At 42.5% G+C, this 16,074-nt stretch overlaps 1 protein-coding gene across 7 annotated transcripts in view; it reads right to left on the bottom strand.

The window, feature by feature from the left end:
- The window catches only part of HAUS3 (HAUS augmin like complex subunit 3), a 129,290-nt gene extending 115,851 nt beyond the window's left edge, over positions 1-13,439 (bottom strand). Inside the window, exons 1-6 of one of the 7 annotated variants that reach the window (XM_047798446.1) lie at positions 13,290-13,430; positions 12,653-12,711; positions 10,967-12,016; positions 9,221-9,660; positions 8,079-8,307; positions 2,326-2,650 (exon numbers count right to left, since the gene is read on the bottom strand). In XM_047798446.1, coding sequence (XP_047654402.1) covers positions 2,417-2,650; positions 8,079-8,307; positions 9,221-9,660; positions 10,967-11,875 — 1,812 coding nt within the window. In that variant the 5' untranslated portion in view covers positions 11,876-12,016; positions 12,653-12,711; positions 13,290-13,430 and the 3' untranslated portion in view covers positions 2,326-2,416. Of the gene's footprint in view, positions 1-2,325; positions 2,651-8,078; positions 8,308-9,220; positions 9,661-10,966; positions 12,017-12,437; positions 12,474-12,652; positions 13,073-13,236 lie in introns of those variants that run through there. The other 6 variants (XM_047798445.1, XM_047798442.1, XM_047798443.1 and 3 more) reach the window with 6 other exon arrangements.
- Between the last annotated feature and the right edge of the window lie 2,635 nt (positions 13,440-16,074).

Genomic DNA, 16,074 nt, shown 5'->3' on the forward strand with positions numbered 1-16,074 from the left:
AACATAAAAATTATTTTTAACTGACTTGGTAATTACGAAAGACAACCTGACACCCTTTCACTCATAGCGCTCAGCTGTACAGCCCTCCTGGGCTGAGAGGGTGACAGTCTAGAAGGCACAAAACAAAGCAAGTAGCTGGTCACACATCTAACATATCTGGCACTAAACGAAACAAAACTTGCTATTTCATGATCCAGAAAACTAAGTGACATTTTCCCACATTACTGGAGAAAAGAAAAATTTCAAGTAAATTCTCAATTCCAAGGTAGGGCAGAGGGAAAAAGGAACAAAAAAAGGGTCACCTGTGAGGAGCTAATAGCAAAATCTTAAAATTTATTGCTACATATTTTTCAAACATATTAAGATCTACTTAATAAACACAAAATTTTTTTTTTTTTTTTTGGTCTTTTTGCCATTTCTAGGGCTGCTCCTGTGGCATATGGAGGTTCCCCAGGCTAGGGGTTGAATCGGAGCTGTAGCCACCGGCCTACGCCAGAGCCACAGCAACGCGGGATCCGAGCCGCATCTGCAACCTACACCACAGCTCACGGCAACGCCGGATCCTTAACCCACTGAGCAAGGGCAGGGACCGAACCCGCAACCCCATGGTTCCTAGTCGGATTCATTAACCACTGCGCCACGACGGGAACTCCTAAACATGAAATTTTAAATAATGTACAATAACTGGCAAAACATTTTTGTTCAATAGATTACAAGAATTGCCAAGGCCCATCTGTCTCCTAAGCATACCCATTTTCTAGTGGTTATAAGTCAAAAAATTCCATAAAGATCACCTAAAAAATGTAGTTTTTAGACAGGCATTTCACATTAAAGCAGGTAAAACATTCTTGGAGTAGAAATTCTTTTTTTTTATGTTTTTTTTTTTTTTTTCCCCCACTGTACAGCAAGGGGGTCAGGTTATCCTTACATGTATACATTACAATTACATTTTTCCCCCAGCCTTTCTTCTGTTGCAACATGAGTATCTAGACAAAGTTCTCAATGCTATTCAGCAGGATCTCCTTGTAAATCTATTCTAAATTGTGTCTGATAAGCCCAAGCTCCCGATCCCTCCCACTCCCATCAGGCAGCCACAAGTCTCTTCTTTTTTGGCCACACCCACGGCATGCAGAAATTCCCAGGCCAGGGATCAAACCAGTGCCATGGCAGCAAACTGAGCCACTGCAGCTACAATGCTGGATCTTTAACCCACTATGCCACAAGGGAACTCCTAGGAATATTCTTAAAAGTAGGATCTATATTTTCTCTTTTCCCCATAAAGTTTACTTAACATGTAACACAAGCCACATAAAAATCAGGCATTCAAGAAGCACTTGATATAATAACTAAGTTACTTCAAATTATTTTATACGATTTTTTTTTTTTAACGGCCACACCTGCAGCATATGGAAGTTCCCAGGCTAGGGGCTGAGCTGGAGCTGCAGCTGAGCACTGCCACAGCAACACCTGATCCAAGCTATATCTACAACCTACACTGCAGCTTGTGGGAATACCGAATCCTTAACCCACTGAGTGAAACCAGGGATCAAACCTGCAGCCGCATGGATACTACGCTGGGTTCTTAACCTACTGAGCCACATTAAGAATTCCAATTTTATACCAACTTTTAAAATAATTTCTAATTGTCAAAATAATGCACTTGTATTCCAACCAATAAAATCCAACATTTAAGTATTTTCACTCCCAAGAAACTGATTAAAATAGCATTGTACACTATCTCAGCAGCCACCTCTATGGAATTTTGAAATTACACGTGAAAGTCATCCATGGTATGCAAATCACACTAAAGTCAACGCACTGGTGAGAGCTGTCCTGCAGAAATGCTGAGTCCCTGAGATCCAACCTCTAAAATGAACCACAGGCAATGGAGACTTGATAATTCTTTGTAGTACAAGTAGGAATAAAACAGTCTCAAGGTCTACAGCTGGGATTTATGGGAGAATATAGTTTGACGAGCAGAATTTTACTTTATAAACAAAAATGAGGGGACTTGACTATTCCTTTTATTAAGGTCTACAGCACTATAAATTTATAAATTTTCTACAAATTTTTAAAATACGTAACACTAGAAATTTCTAACTCTTAAAAAAAAGCAAAGCAGAAATACAACTGACTCTATTAAAAATATTTGCATGATATAATGCTTCCCCTGTAAGTAAAAAGTTGGCAGGACTAAACAGCACCAAACAAATGTTCAAGTCATAAAAAAAAAAACTGATACTTTGAACATATTAAATAAGAAAAAAATGAAATTGATATAATACTTGAATTCATTAAGTGAAATGTTCCATTAACCTCAAATTAAAAATTTTTGTAGTGTCTGTTAGCTATATTCTCCTGATACATAAAACATTAAGATACAGCATACGCAGTAAGATTTCGTTTTTAGTAATTTTCAATCTTCAAGACCAACAGCCTTTATCTGCGACTGGTTTTCCAAATTCTCCACAATATCTTTCAGATAATCTTTATCTTTAAAAAAATATACATATAATTCTCTTTCCATTTGATGCAGTTTATTAGATGCCAAAATTTTTCTTTTTGTCTTCACGTCGGCAAGAATATCAGTAAGGAGATGATTTAACTTATTTAGTTGAGATTCAACTTGATGAAATTGCTCTGTTAATTCCTAAAAAGAAAATAATAAAGCTTTTAATACAAGAGCTCTATTCAAAACAATTACAAATATAAAATGTAATTTACATAGGGCAAATCTAAATGATACAATAATTATTCCCACAATTTCAATAATAAATGAACCTTGACTAAAATTTCATAGCAGGTTTGGGAGTGGCTCAGTGGTTAATGAACCCAACTACGATCCATGAGGATGCAGGTTCGATCCCTGGCCTCGTTCAGCAGGTTAAGGATCCAGTGCTGCCGTGAGCTATGGTGTGGGTTGCAGATTCGGCTCATGCGTTGCTATGACTGTGGTGTAGGCTGGCAGCTGTAGCTCCAATTTGACCCCTAGCCTGGGAACTTCCATGTGCCACATATGTGGCCCTAAAAAGACAAAAAAAAAAATTCACCTTCCTTAATAAAAATGCAAGTTAAAATTGATAAGGATGACATTTGATACTTCACTCGGTTAAGGAAAACTATTAAATAATGATACACAATGAGATTATAGTGAAATCACCATACTTTAGTGATTATAGGATGGAATCTTGTATATTTTAATACATCTGAAACAAATACACAGTGTATACTCAAGAACATTATGTAATTGCTATTGACCAGACACTTGTAAGAAGTGCTTTATCATCAATATTTTTTAAAAAAATTTACTGTGGTAAGAACACATAACCTCGGATTTCCCCTCTAAACAGATTCAAGAGTACAATACAGTATTGCTAACTGCAGGCACAATGCTGTACAGCAAACCTCTACAATCTGTTTATTTTGCATAACAAACTTTATACTTGTTGATGAACAACTCCCCATCCCTGGCAACCACCATTCTACTCTGCTTCTGAGTGTGACCATTCCAGATAGCCTGTACTGGTGGAACCAGGCATTATTTCCTTGTGACTGGCTTATGTCACTCAGCATAATCACCTCGAGTTTTATCTATGCTGTCACATTTTGCAGGACTTTTTAAGGCTAAATAATATCCCACTGTATGGAGTTCCTGTCATGGCACGGCAGCAACAAATCCGACTAGGAACCATGAGGTTGTGGGTTCGATCCCTGCCCTTGCTCAGTGGGTTAAGGATCTGGCGTTGCCATGAGCTGTGGCATAGGCTGCAGTCGAGGATCAGATCCTGTGTTTCTGTAGTTGTGGTGTAGGCTGGCAGCTGTAGCTCCGACTGGACCCCTAGCCTGGGAACCTCCATATGCCACGGGTGGACCCCTAAAAAGAGAAAAAAAAAAAATCCCATTGTATGCATATACTACATTTTCTTTATCCATTCCTCCATTGATAGACTTTTAGGTTGTCTCTACAGCTTAACTATTATGAGTAGCGCTGCAATGAACATGTGAGTGCAGACATCTCTTTAATATCCTGTTTTTGTTTCCTTTAAACACATCCCCATAAGTGTAGGATGGCTGGATCATACATTAGCTCTGTTTTTTAACTTTCCAAGAAATGTCCACATTGGTTTTCACAGCAGTGGCATCCTTCCGCACTCCCTCCAAGTGTCTCCACGCCCTCCCTAACACTGATCTCTTGTTTTGTGGTAACAGCCACCCTAACAGGTGGCATCTCGTGATTCTGATCTGCATTTCCCTGATGACTACGGACATCAAGCGCCTATTTATATGCCTGCTGGCCATCGGTACGTCGTCTTCGGAGGAACGTCTTACTCAAGGTCTTAGCTTTTGAAAAATCAGGTTATTGGTTTTCTTGCTATTACTGACATTCTTGACGTATAGTGTAGAAAAATACAAAAATACTTTGAGTCAGGAAATGACAGAGAAGAACTGAACACTAAATGTGAAACACTACTAATGCCTTAACCATTTTAATTGGCTTTTTTCCTTTTAATGTAAATTCAAAAGTGGTGTAATAAAACCTATGTCTACCACACCTCAAGGATATCTTCTAATAGGTATGAAATAAAAATTCTCAATAAGGGGAGTTCCCCTTGTGGCTCCGCAAGTTAAAAACCCAACTAGTATCCATGAGGATGCAGGTTCGATCCCTAGCCTCACTCAGTGGGTCAAGGATCGGGCGTGACCACAAGCTGCACTGTAGGTCGTAGATGCAGCTTCGATCCTGCATCGCGGCTCTGAGGCTGTGTCGTCTGCTGGCAGCTGCAGCTCCGATTGGACCCCAAGCCTGCGTACTTCCATATGCCACAATTACTTTTTGGCCCTAAAAAGAAAAGAAAAAAAAAAAAAAGAATCTCAATAAGGAAGTACTGTGTCAGTTTAACTGAAAAAGGTTTTTCTTTCTTAGCAATTCATGAAATTATGGTGTAGCATGTGATAAGTGGTATCTAGTAGACACTTAAATAGTGCTGGCGGCATTGAAAGTAGGTATAAGTCCTTTGAAAAGTAATATGCAGTATTAAAGGCCAAAAAATAATGTGTATAACCAAGAAACCCAATAATTCTACTTCTGAGAGTTCATTCAAATGAAGATATCCAACAAAGAGCTATATACACAAGATTACTAGTCATCTAAGAGCAAACGAAAGGAAAAAAAAAATGGGAAATTCCCACATGGCACAGTAGGTTAAGGAGCTGGTATTGCCATAGCTGTGGTGCAGGTTACTGCTGCAGCATGGGTTTGATCCCTGGCCTGGGAACTTCTACATGCCGCAGGCCAAAAAGAAAAAAAAAATGAAGACTGTCAAAATATCCAACAATGGTGGATTAATTAGGGCACAGTAATTAAGTCAACAGAGAACTACAGTATTAAAAATTAAAATTATTTGGAGTGGAAATGTTTATTTCATAATGCTAAGTAAAAAGGAAGAACATAAAAGATTCCTATGTATATTAAGGGCAAACCTTAACAAGATATAAAATAGGGTAAACCGTAAGAATGATGACATCAAGGAGCTCCCGTCGTGGCACAGTGGTTTAACGAATCCGACTAGGAACCATGAGGTTGCGGGTTTGGTCCCTGGCCTTGCTCAGTGGGTTAAGGATCCGGCGTTGCTGTGAGCTGTGGTATAGGTCGCAGACGCGGCTTGGATCCCGCATTGCTGTGGCCCTGGCACAGGCTGGTGGCTACGGCTCCGACTGGACCCCTAGCCTGGGAGCCTCCATGTGCCGTAGAAGCAGTCCTAGAAAAGGCAAAAAGACAAAAAGACAAAAAAAAAAAAAGAATGATGACATCAAAATTAAAATCATGGAGTAAAAAAGCTCAAAATAGGAAAAAGTAAAAAAGGAAAAACAAGCCACAAACGCGTAGCACACATATATGTAACATACATCCCTGCCAAAGGACTGGCATTGAAAATATACAAATAACTCCCATGAAAGGGGACTCAACCTCCCTAACCATCAGGGAGATGCAGATTACAACCTTGACGGGATGCTGTTTAACATCTATATACACTGAGAGAAACTTGTAATTCAGACAGTGCCACGTGATGGAAAGGATGTAGGTAATTAGCATCTCTCAGACACTGCTGCTATGATGTGGCACAACCGCTGTAGAAACCAATGTGACGTACTCTGCCACAATGAACCAACTATGCGGCAATTCCACTGCTGTGTGAGATGAGACTGAGTGAGTGAGTACGTGCTGGCACCCATCTATGACCTGTGGTCTGGAAATCATCCAAATGTCTGCTAATAGAACAGAGAGTTCCACTGTGGAATTTCACATAAGGGAACACTAACTATAAAAAAGAACTATAAATGAACCATAGTTTTACATACATCAACATGGACGCATCTCAAAGTCATATTAAGAAACAAGTTACTGAGGAATGCCTACAATACAATCTAGATGATGTTCAGAAACATACAAAACTAAGTAACACGCCATCCATATTATACTATAATGTAAGCAAGCAAATTAACAAAATTAATGCTAGTAGGAGGAGCATGCTATTACTAAGTGTACACAGATTTTAAAAACATAAGGGGAACCCTCTTTTTACTAAGATAGGTGGAAAAAAATACCGAAGTGGTTTTCTTTTCAATTTTCAGCATAAATATTATATATTCTTTTACAGCTGAAACAATTCATAAACTTTTAAAATTCTGCATACACTGAGCAAAACTATCTGAACAAATATTTATATGTGTGGAGTTTCCGTCGTGGCTCAGTGGTTAATGAATCCAACTAGGAAGCGTGAGGTTGTGGGTTCGATCCCTGGCCTCACTCAGTGGGTTAAGGACCTGGCATTGCCGTGAGTTGTGGTGTAGGTCGCAGACGTGCCGAGTTGCTGCGGCTCTGGCGTAGGCTAGAGGCTACAGTTCCGATTAGACCCCTAGCCTGGGAACCTCCATATGCCACAGGAGCAGCCCTAGAAAAGACAAAAAGACAAAAAAATATATGTATATATTTATATGTGAACAAAAATGATATAAAACACAAATGTGGAGTTCCCGCTATGGCACAATGGGATATCAGCAGCGTCTTAGAAGCCACTGGGAAGCGGGTTCAATCCTAGGCCCAGCACAGTGGATTAGGGATCCAGTGTTGCTGCAATTTCAGCTTAGGTCAAAACTGTGGCTCTGATTCCTGGCCCGGGAGCAGGGAGCTCCATACGCTGCAGGGTGGCCAAAAATGACAAAAAACAAAAAAGTTATATTACAACAATGGGATATGAGGTACTATTTTCTTCATGTCAAAATTTTCTTTGGTATCCTTTACAATGTTTTTTTTTTTTTTTTTGGCTGCACCTGCAGCATGTGGAAGTTCCCAGAACAGGTATCAAACTTGTACCACATGGAGTTCCCGTCGTGGCACAGTGGTTAACGAATCCGACTAGGAACCATGAGGTTGCGGGTTCGGTCCCTTGCCCTTGCTCAGTGGGTTGAAGGATCCGGCGTTGCCGTGAGCTGTGGTGTAGGCTGCAGATGCGGCTCAGATCCCGAGTTGCTGTGGCTCTGGCGGAGGCCGGTGGCTACAGCTCCGATTGGACCCCTGGCCTGGGAACCTCCATATGCAGGAGCGGCCCAAGAAATAGCAAAAAGACAAAAAAAAAACAAAAACAAACAAAACCTTGTACCACAGCAGCAACCCAAGCCATTGTAGTGACAACGCCAGATCCTTAACACACCGCACCATAAGGAAACTCCCAAATATTATTATTTTTTTTGTCTTTTGTCTTTTTAGGGCTGCACCAGCAGCATATGGAGGTTCCCAGGCTAGGGGTCAAGTCGGGGCTACAGTTGCCAGGTTACGCCACAACCACAGCAACATGGGATCCGAGCCATGTCTGTGACCTACACCACAGCTCATGGCAACACCGGATCCTTAACCTACTGAGCGAGGCCAGGGATTGAACCTGCATCCTCATGGATACCAGCCAGGTTCATTAACTGCTGAGCCACGAGAGTACTCCCCAAATACTATTTCTAAATTACTATGAGTACACGAGAGTACTCCCCAAATACTATTTCTAATTACTATGGCAAGCACCCACCTGATCACTAAGCAAAAGCTGATTTCCGCCTTGATACAAAGCATCACAAAGCATGTCTACATCACTGTTTAACTTGGACAGAAAGAAGGAATGTTCTTGGGCAGACACTGCCAGCTGCTCTTGTACTAAAGAAACGTCCTGTTTTAATTTCTCAGCCACTTCCTCCAGGTTTCCATGGGTTATAAACAGTTCTTTTTTCTTATTCTCTCCTTCTAAAAGCTGGTAGAGCCTAAAATGCGAAAAAAATATAGAAAAAAATTCTCAAGTCAGTATAGCTTTCAAAATTATAATCCACAATACTGGGGCATCTTTAGGGAAAGCTAGCCACTTATAAATATTAACCAATCTGCTACTAAATCAAACAACTAAAAACATCCCAACTAAAATACTAGCTAATTATAGGAATATATATTCTGATTATTATATCTGAACCCCCAGATTTCCCATCTACCAAGTTTTAGACATAAAATTCCTTTTGACTTTTAGTGTCATTAACCTACTTCAAGGTAGTTTTCAGATACCTCCCAAGAAAACACTTCTTTCACAGAACACAACTAAGATGTAGTTGAAACAGAACACCCAGGTCAGTACTAAGGTCCAGATTTTTGAATTGTCTACTTCACCCCTCGAATTTCCATATCCCCATACCATCAGTTGCATAGATATCCAAAGAGGATTGGGAGCTAGCATTCATTCTTGCTGATTCACCTGACTAGATCCAAAAATGAAGTCTTCTCCCTTCTCTACTGTTGCCTTCTCCAAACGCAGTCAATTCTCTGCTCAGCAATACTTACTATACACCAAGCTGTATTCAAACTTCCGGCTGTAAACTCCTGTCCCAAATCTAAAAGCATCTAAAATAACAGTGCCTACACATGAATGGTACTGTACTGCACATATTCAGTCCTCCAACCCATCCACCTCACTTCTAAAGCAGCTACTTCTGGATTTAACATGAATGAAAATTCAGAAAGCAAAAAATTAAAAAGGAAGAGGTATTTAATAGAAAGGTGGAAGAGAATACAAAGGCCAAAAATGGAGTGTAAAGAATTTTTTTTAAACTTCCACAATTTTAGTTCAAACTGTAGTATTTTACAAAAACAAAAGAAAAATAATTACACACTATAGAAAATGAGGCATACCTATGAGCAGAATAATCCTTGGTATCAATGGTATTTCTTGGATTTATTTGCTGAGATACTGATGGGTCCGTTAGCATTTCTAATCGCTGATGGAGCATCAAATTACTCTGACTAAGTTCTTGAACCAAGTTTTCAAGTTGACGATGTATGTCCCAATGCTTTCTCAATTCAATTTCATATGATAATTGTAAAAGTTCAAATGATGCCTTTTGCTTTATCAACTGATTTAAAACTAACTCTTGTCTTGCTGTATAATAGTCTTGTTTAGCAATCTGCAAATCAAAATCTCCCTTTACAACTGGCATATTCAATAACTGGGCATTCTCTTTTATCACAGCAGGCAAACTTTTGTCTTTTATCTGAGCGATCTGTTCTTCAAGTTTCAGAATCTCACTATTCAAGCTAGAAATTTTAGCATCCAAATTATCTTTGCCAAGTTCCTACACAAAGAAAACAATCACATTTCAAACTCTAAGTATAAAACTGAAATAGTTTTAAAATTATTCTCACTTCCCATTTTAGATTACCAGATAATATATTCACTAATATTCATGTATTAATTCATATATTCACTAATTTTCATATTAGCAAAAGCCAAAGTCATAGTTTAAAAAGGGAAAGTGTGGACTAAGCCAAGAACAAAGCCAGTACAAACTGCTAAATTTTAATGCTATTACTACTGTGTAAAATACTACACACACTAATGACTACCAAAACAGAAATCTTGTCATATTTGTCCTACTCAGTAAAAATCATCAGCACACTACTGACTGAAGCCTAATGTATGTTATTTAAGTTTTTCTTAAAATTAAAATAATCCCAGTAAAGACTGTTGATTTCAGCACTTCTATAGAACAACAAGATTTCACACATCACTCTACCAAGTTTGTGTCAATTTTAGGTATTCAGCTTCAGAAAAGCTGTACTTTTACTCAACTATATAGAGGTTACATTACCAAGAAAGCAAGCTTTCCAAGAGTGCAGATGGGTATCTGTAACACACATTCTTAAAAAAGAATCAGGGTTTCAATCCATCGAACCAGATCTCTACTTCATTAGCACCACCCTCTGGTCAGAGCAAACAAGGCCCCTAACACAGCAATAAGGCTTCTTGCCCATTTATCATAAACAAGCAAATTTCAGTTATCATCTGTATCTGAACCAACACAAATTTCAAATTCAGAATGTGTAAGCACTGCTGTCTAAAATTAGCTAGATAGGAGTTCCTGTTGTGGCTCAGCAGGTTAAGAATCTGACTAGTATCCATGGGGATTTGGGTGTGATCCCTGGCCCCGCTCAGTGGGTTAAGGATCCAGCGTTGCTGTGAGCTGTGGTGTAGGTCACAGATGCAGCTCGGATCTGGCGTTGTTGTGGCTGTGGTGTAGGCCAGCAGCTATAGCTCTGATTCGACCCCTAGCCTGGGAGCTTCCACATGCTGCAGGTGTGGCCCTAAAAAGAATAAATGAAAACAAAAAATATATTTAAAAATAAAATTTAAAAATTAAAAAATAAAATTAGCCAGATAATGTGGTTGGAACCATAATTACCATTCTACTCTCCACTAATATGAAGATCTAGCTGTATGAAACAATGATACATCACAACTAAACACTGAACAAAAAAATAAGAAAATGTAGTCATTTATTTTATCCCCCTCCCTAAAGTACTTTACTACCAATATTACTCCATTACTATTATATGTTTATACAATTTCAATATAAACCCAGTATCACTGCTCATGTTTACCTTGCTAGTGAGGTTATGAAGATTTTCCTCTGCCCATTTTATACTTGACTTCATGCTCACGTTACTTGCTTTCAAGTGAATTAACTGATGTTGAGCACAAATGTATGCTAGCTGCAGCCTAGCCATCTCCAACCGTCTCTCCTCAAGAACTTCTTGATTATCACAAATAGATGGTGCCTGTATATCTAAAAGTTGAAAATTTTCTTCATTTGAACTTTCAACCACTTCATGGATACCCTGAAAAAACTGTTTCTTGGTATATAAGGTTAATGCTGCTGTGCTTTGCTCTTCTTGGCTTAAATATTTTTCCAAAGAAAAATGAGATAAAAACACCAGTGGATTTGTCCCTTGACCCAAATTAGAATGTCTGAAGAACATCATTAATTTTGCAACTCCATCAGTAAGAGCGTGAAGTTCATTACTGATCTTAGTATTCATAGCATTTAGAATTCCTTGACTCTGCTTCAGCTTTTTATTGGCTTCTTCTTCTTTAGCATTTAACCTCAGGGATTTGTGGCTAGTTACTGAAGCCATCACCTGGCATTTGTTACGTCGCTGAATTTTCAGGCTCTTTAATTTCTGCAGAGTTTGAACCTCATTCTCTAATTTCTCCAGCTCTTTGTCATTCAGGGTAGGTGTCTTCAAATCAGAAGCTTTACAGGTTTTAAGAACTTCATCCAATGCTGCTCCTTCTAGGATGGGCTTGCCTGATTTTTGAAGAACGTTAAAAGCTTCCAGTTCCTCTTCAGACAACACATTCTGTTCACTCACATTCCCACAAAACCACTTCAAAAATGATTCATTTTCAGCAGTCTCAAACAACCAGTCAAAATCTTCCCCATTAAGAATATCAGCTTTGGGGTAATCTATTTTTTTTAATGTTTCCACAAACTCTTTTCCACAACTCATGGTTTAACTACCCAATTTCTTTTATAAGTGATAAGGCTTTATGGTATTGATATTCATAAAATAAATCCAAATACATACAAAACTAATGTTAAGTCCACAGGGAAGGGAGAAAAGTATTTTTAGAATCTATAATAATTTCTCCTAGAGGGAAAAAAAAAACAAGTATTAGACCCAAATACGGCAACTATATCTTTAAAAGAATGATACAGATAAATATCACAAGGTATTTGGGAACCATCTATCCCACAGATAGTTGTAGCAGAAAAACCTGATAAAGAGAAACAATGAGAATATTACTTAGAACACTACAACAGTAAGGAAAACTTAATTAACCATAATTTTTTTCCAAAGATAACATGGTTTAAAATACATTAAACTTCCCATTTGGGCTCAGCAGGTTAAGAGCCCAACTAGTAGCCATGAAGATATGGGTTCGCCCCCTGGCCTCACTCAACGGGTTAAGGATCCAGCATTGTGAGCTGTGGTGTAGGTCGCAGGCACGGCTTGGACCTGGTGTGGCTGTGGCCTAGGCCGGCAGCTGCAGCTCTGATTCCACCCTTAGCCTGGGAACGTCCTTCTTCATGCCGCTGGAGTGGCCCTAAAAAACAAACAAAAAAACCCCGCTATATTTTATAGTGTAAGGGTTCAGTTTTTAATTTAAAATCAACGAATCTAAACATGTCCAAGCCATCATGTAGCAAAGGAGCCTCTTTTCTCTGTCCTTCTTGAGAAAATATAAATAAACATAGGATTTTTGAGAGTCAGCTAAATATTTACCTGAATGACTCAATCAGCATCCACCTTCGAGACAGAACCCAAGTCCAGACACAGTCGACCTAGTGCATAGAAAATCAGGTTTAAGAACCACTCCGGCTTGAGAAGCACCAAAGGACCGAGCAGTCATCAAACAACGGTATTCCAGGCATCTGCTACTTTCAACAAGGGAAAGTCCCGGAGTCGAACTGCAGTGACGGGGCCATGAGGTACATGAGGTACAGACGAGGGACCCACTAACTCCTCTGCGGCCCTCTGTGACCCTGTGTGGTTCAGCGATGACCTGCACGCGTGTCGAGAAAACAACCGTCCTCAAACCTCAGAGTCGGCCTCGAAGACAAACTGCACGAACCCCAGCGGGAGACGGGCCGGCTGGGGCGTCCCAGCAGCGCCTCGGGGCCAGGCCGGACCCCAGGCCGCGCCCCCCCGCCCCCGGCGTCCCCCGCCCGCTAGAGCCCCGCCCCCCCCGCCGGCGCCCCCAGCCAGCCCCGGAGCCCCCAGTCTCCCGCCGCGCCCTCCGCCCCTCACTCCGCCCCGGACCCGGCCGCTCGCCCTGAGGACCGCGACTACACCGCGCGGGCACATACTCGCGAGCCTGAAAAACGTCCCCAGGGGCTCCCAGAAGAGGCAGACCACTGACCGGCGCTGCTCCCACAGCCCCACCGCCCGCTCGCGAGCACCGCGAGGCCCGGGCCGCTCGCCTCAGGAGGCTCTGCTCGCTTCAGCTGCCAGTCTCCCCGCGCCTCGCACTGCCTCACGGGAGCGCGGCTCCCGCGCGCGCGCGCCGGAAGGCGAGGCTGGGCCGCCGGAGGCGGTCTGCGCAGGCGCAATGGCGGAAGAGGCGGGGCCTGAGGGGGCGGGCCCCGGCCTGTCGCCGGCCAGCAGGAAGCGAGCTGATTGGCTTCCCGCCGCAGGGGCGGGACCAGGACGCGCGTCGGGTTGAGGAGGGGTCTGGGGGTAGCCCCGCGGAGAGGTCTGGTCTCGCGGGGCTGTGCGCCTGCATGCAGCCCACTCTGGGTCCTCGCTCTCTGTGGAGGGCTTTCAGGGTGCCCCTCGCTGGGTCAGGAGCGCGCACGCCCTGCCCCCCGCCCGCCGCGTGACCGGGCAGCCCAGGCTGGGTGGCCGTTGCTTCCGGTCCTCCCAGGCCCCTGGGCCGCCCTCCCCTCCGGAGTAGGCGTGGACAAGCTCGCGGAGCAGACCCACTCGCTTTACAGTCTTGAAAGATGAATGCTGCCTTGCAAGAGTACTCAGTTCCCGAACTCTCACCTGACAATCTCATTTTCAAAATCTAACTTTTAAAAGTTGAAGTTATAACTCATATAAACAGAGCCGTTCTGTTTACGATGGATCACTTTCTCCAAGCAGAAGATGTTGCAGTCGGTGAAAGTAGCAGTGCTTCTTAAATAAGATTGCCAAGTTTGAGGTAAATCTGGTTGACGGCCCACCCTACAGACCAATGAAATCAGACGTTTGAGGTTATCGTTTGTATTGGACAGAATTCATTTGCATCTGTACCAGGCCAAAATCATTTTGACTTACCAGTCTTCTACAAATTAACATCTAAATGTGCAAGGTTGGGGACCTAGCCCTCTCTGCAGTCTGTGTGCCCACACGCCCAGCATCAAATGACCCTAAGGTAGCTAATTAGATAACGGCATGGTCTGGTGTGATGTTGGAAGGGCAGAAGTCTCTCTGGATGACTCTTCTTAGTGTTTTGTTTTGGTTTTTTAGGGCTTTAGGGCCGCACCTGCGGCATATGGAAGTTCCTAGGCTAGAGGTTGAATGGGAGCTGCCGCTGCCAGCCTACATCACAGCCACAGCAATGCCTGATCTGCTTCAGCTCACCGCAAGGTGGGATCCTTAACTGACTAAGCGAGGCCAGGGGTTGAACACCATCCTCATGGATACTAGTCAGGTTACTAACCCACTGAGCCACAAGGGAACTCCTTACTATTTTTAAGGAAAGGATAAAGTTATGGGGCAGATGTCATGCATTAATCTTGAACATACTTCCTATTCTTCATTTGTTTAACTTTTCTAAGCCTCTTCAACAAGACACTAAAGCCTAAAACGATTGGAAAAACAAACATCACAACAGGAAAAATTCAGAGAGCAGTGCCTGGGCTGACCCCAGGGGCCTGGACGCGGGAGGAGATGGTCCTATTGGCAAGCTGGGAGGGTAGGTTGCAGCCCCTGGGCGGGGAAGACTCCCTTGCCCAGCCTGGGCACCACTGATGGGGGCGGGGGAGGGGGACGTGCCGCCAGCAGAGGAGCTGAGCCGGCTTATGGAGAGGAAGTGGATGCTGTGTAGGCAGCGCCTTCAAGAAATTCTGCTGAGGAGGCAAAGATTGAGGGAGAGAGAGCGAGAGAGCAGCAGGACAACAGGAGATGAGGGGGTGGGAAGGCAGAGCTGTGGGGAGGGCTTTTTTGTTTTAAGATGGGAGGAACTTGAGGATATTTATAGACTGTGAGGAGCAACTCGGAAGAGACGGAGTAAAGATGCCAGAAAGAACAGGGCTGCTGTATAGACAGATCCCCGGGAAACCGATGGTGAGAGCGCAGCACCAGGCCGAGTTGGGAGCCCCCCTTTCCGAGCGACTCCTTTCTGGACCTGCAGCAAATTCCCCTTATGGTTTTGAATTGCTAACTGTAGTTAGCAATTGCTTGAAAAATGTTTGTGGGGCCAAAAAAAGCCGTAAAAATCTAAAGTAAAAATCACACCCGTATTAGCCCCAGGGTACAAATGACAAATGATAACTATGTGGGCTCAGGAGGTTTTCCTCAAAAACCTGACGTATTGAGGCGTTTCTGTACTTGAGGTTGCATTTCGAATTTAAGAAAGCTGGTATGTTACATTTACTTTTTTTTTTCTTTTTAGGGCCAGATTTGCAGCGTACAGAAGTTCCCAAGCGGAGGGTCGAATCAGAGCTACAGCTGCGGGTCTACACCACAGCCGCAGCAACTCGGGATCCTTAACCCACTGATCCAGGCCGGGGATCGAACCCACATCCTCATGGATACTAGTCGGGTTCATTACCACTGAGCCACAGTAGGAACTCCTACATTTATTTCTAAGCTTTCCTTCCTCCCATCAAAATCATTTGGGGCTTTAGCGGGGAACTTAGGGAGTCAAAAGATAAGGGGGACCCAGGAACGAATCTTCCCCGAGAAAGCCCACGAGACTCGGCTGGACTAAATAAACTGAAACACAGACTGTGAGCATCAAGTGTTTTTTGTCGTCTACTTCCCTCCTGTGGACCTCTTTTCCTCCTATTAATACTCAAAGGTAATTTAGGTTTTGGACAGCCTCTTTTCAGATATGACAAGCTGCAGGCTGAGGCTGAACATTCGTCTTCGGGGGGACGGTTCAGTGGTGGTGATGGGGTCCATTCTTCCAGTGGGGGAGTGACACTCTCAGAGTCGGA

The sequence above is a fragment of the Phacochoerus africanus genome, chromosome 10 (genome assembly GCF_016906955.1).
Source record: "Phacochoerus africanus isolate WHEZ1 chromosome 10, ROS_Pafr_v1, whole genome shotgun sequence".
Classification (NCBI taxonomy): Eukaryota; Metazoa; Chordata; class Mammalia; order Artiodactyla; family Suidae; genus Phacochoerus; species Phacochoerus africanus.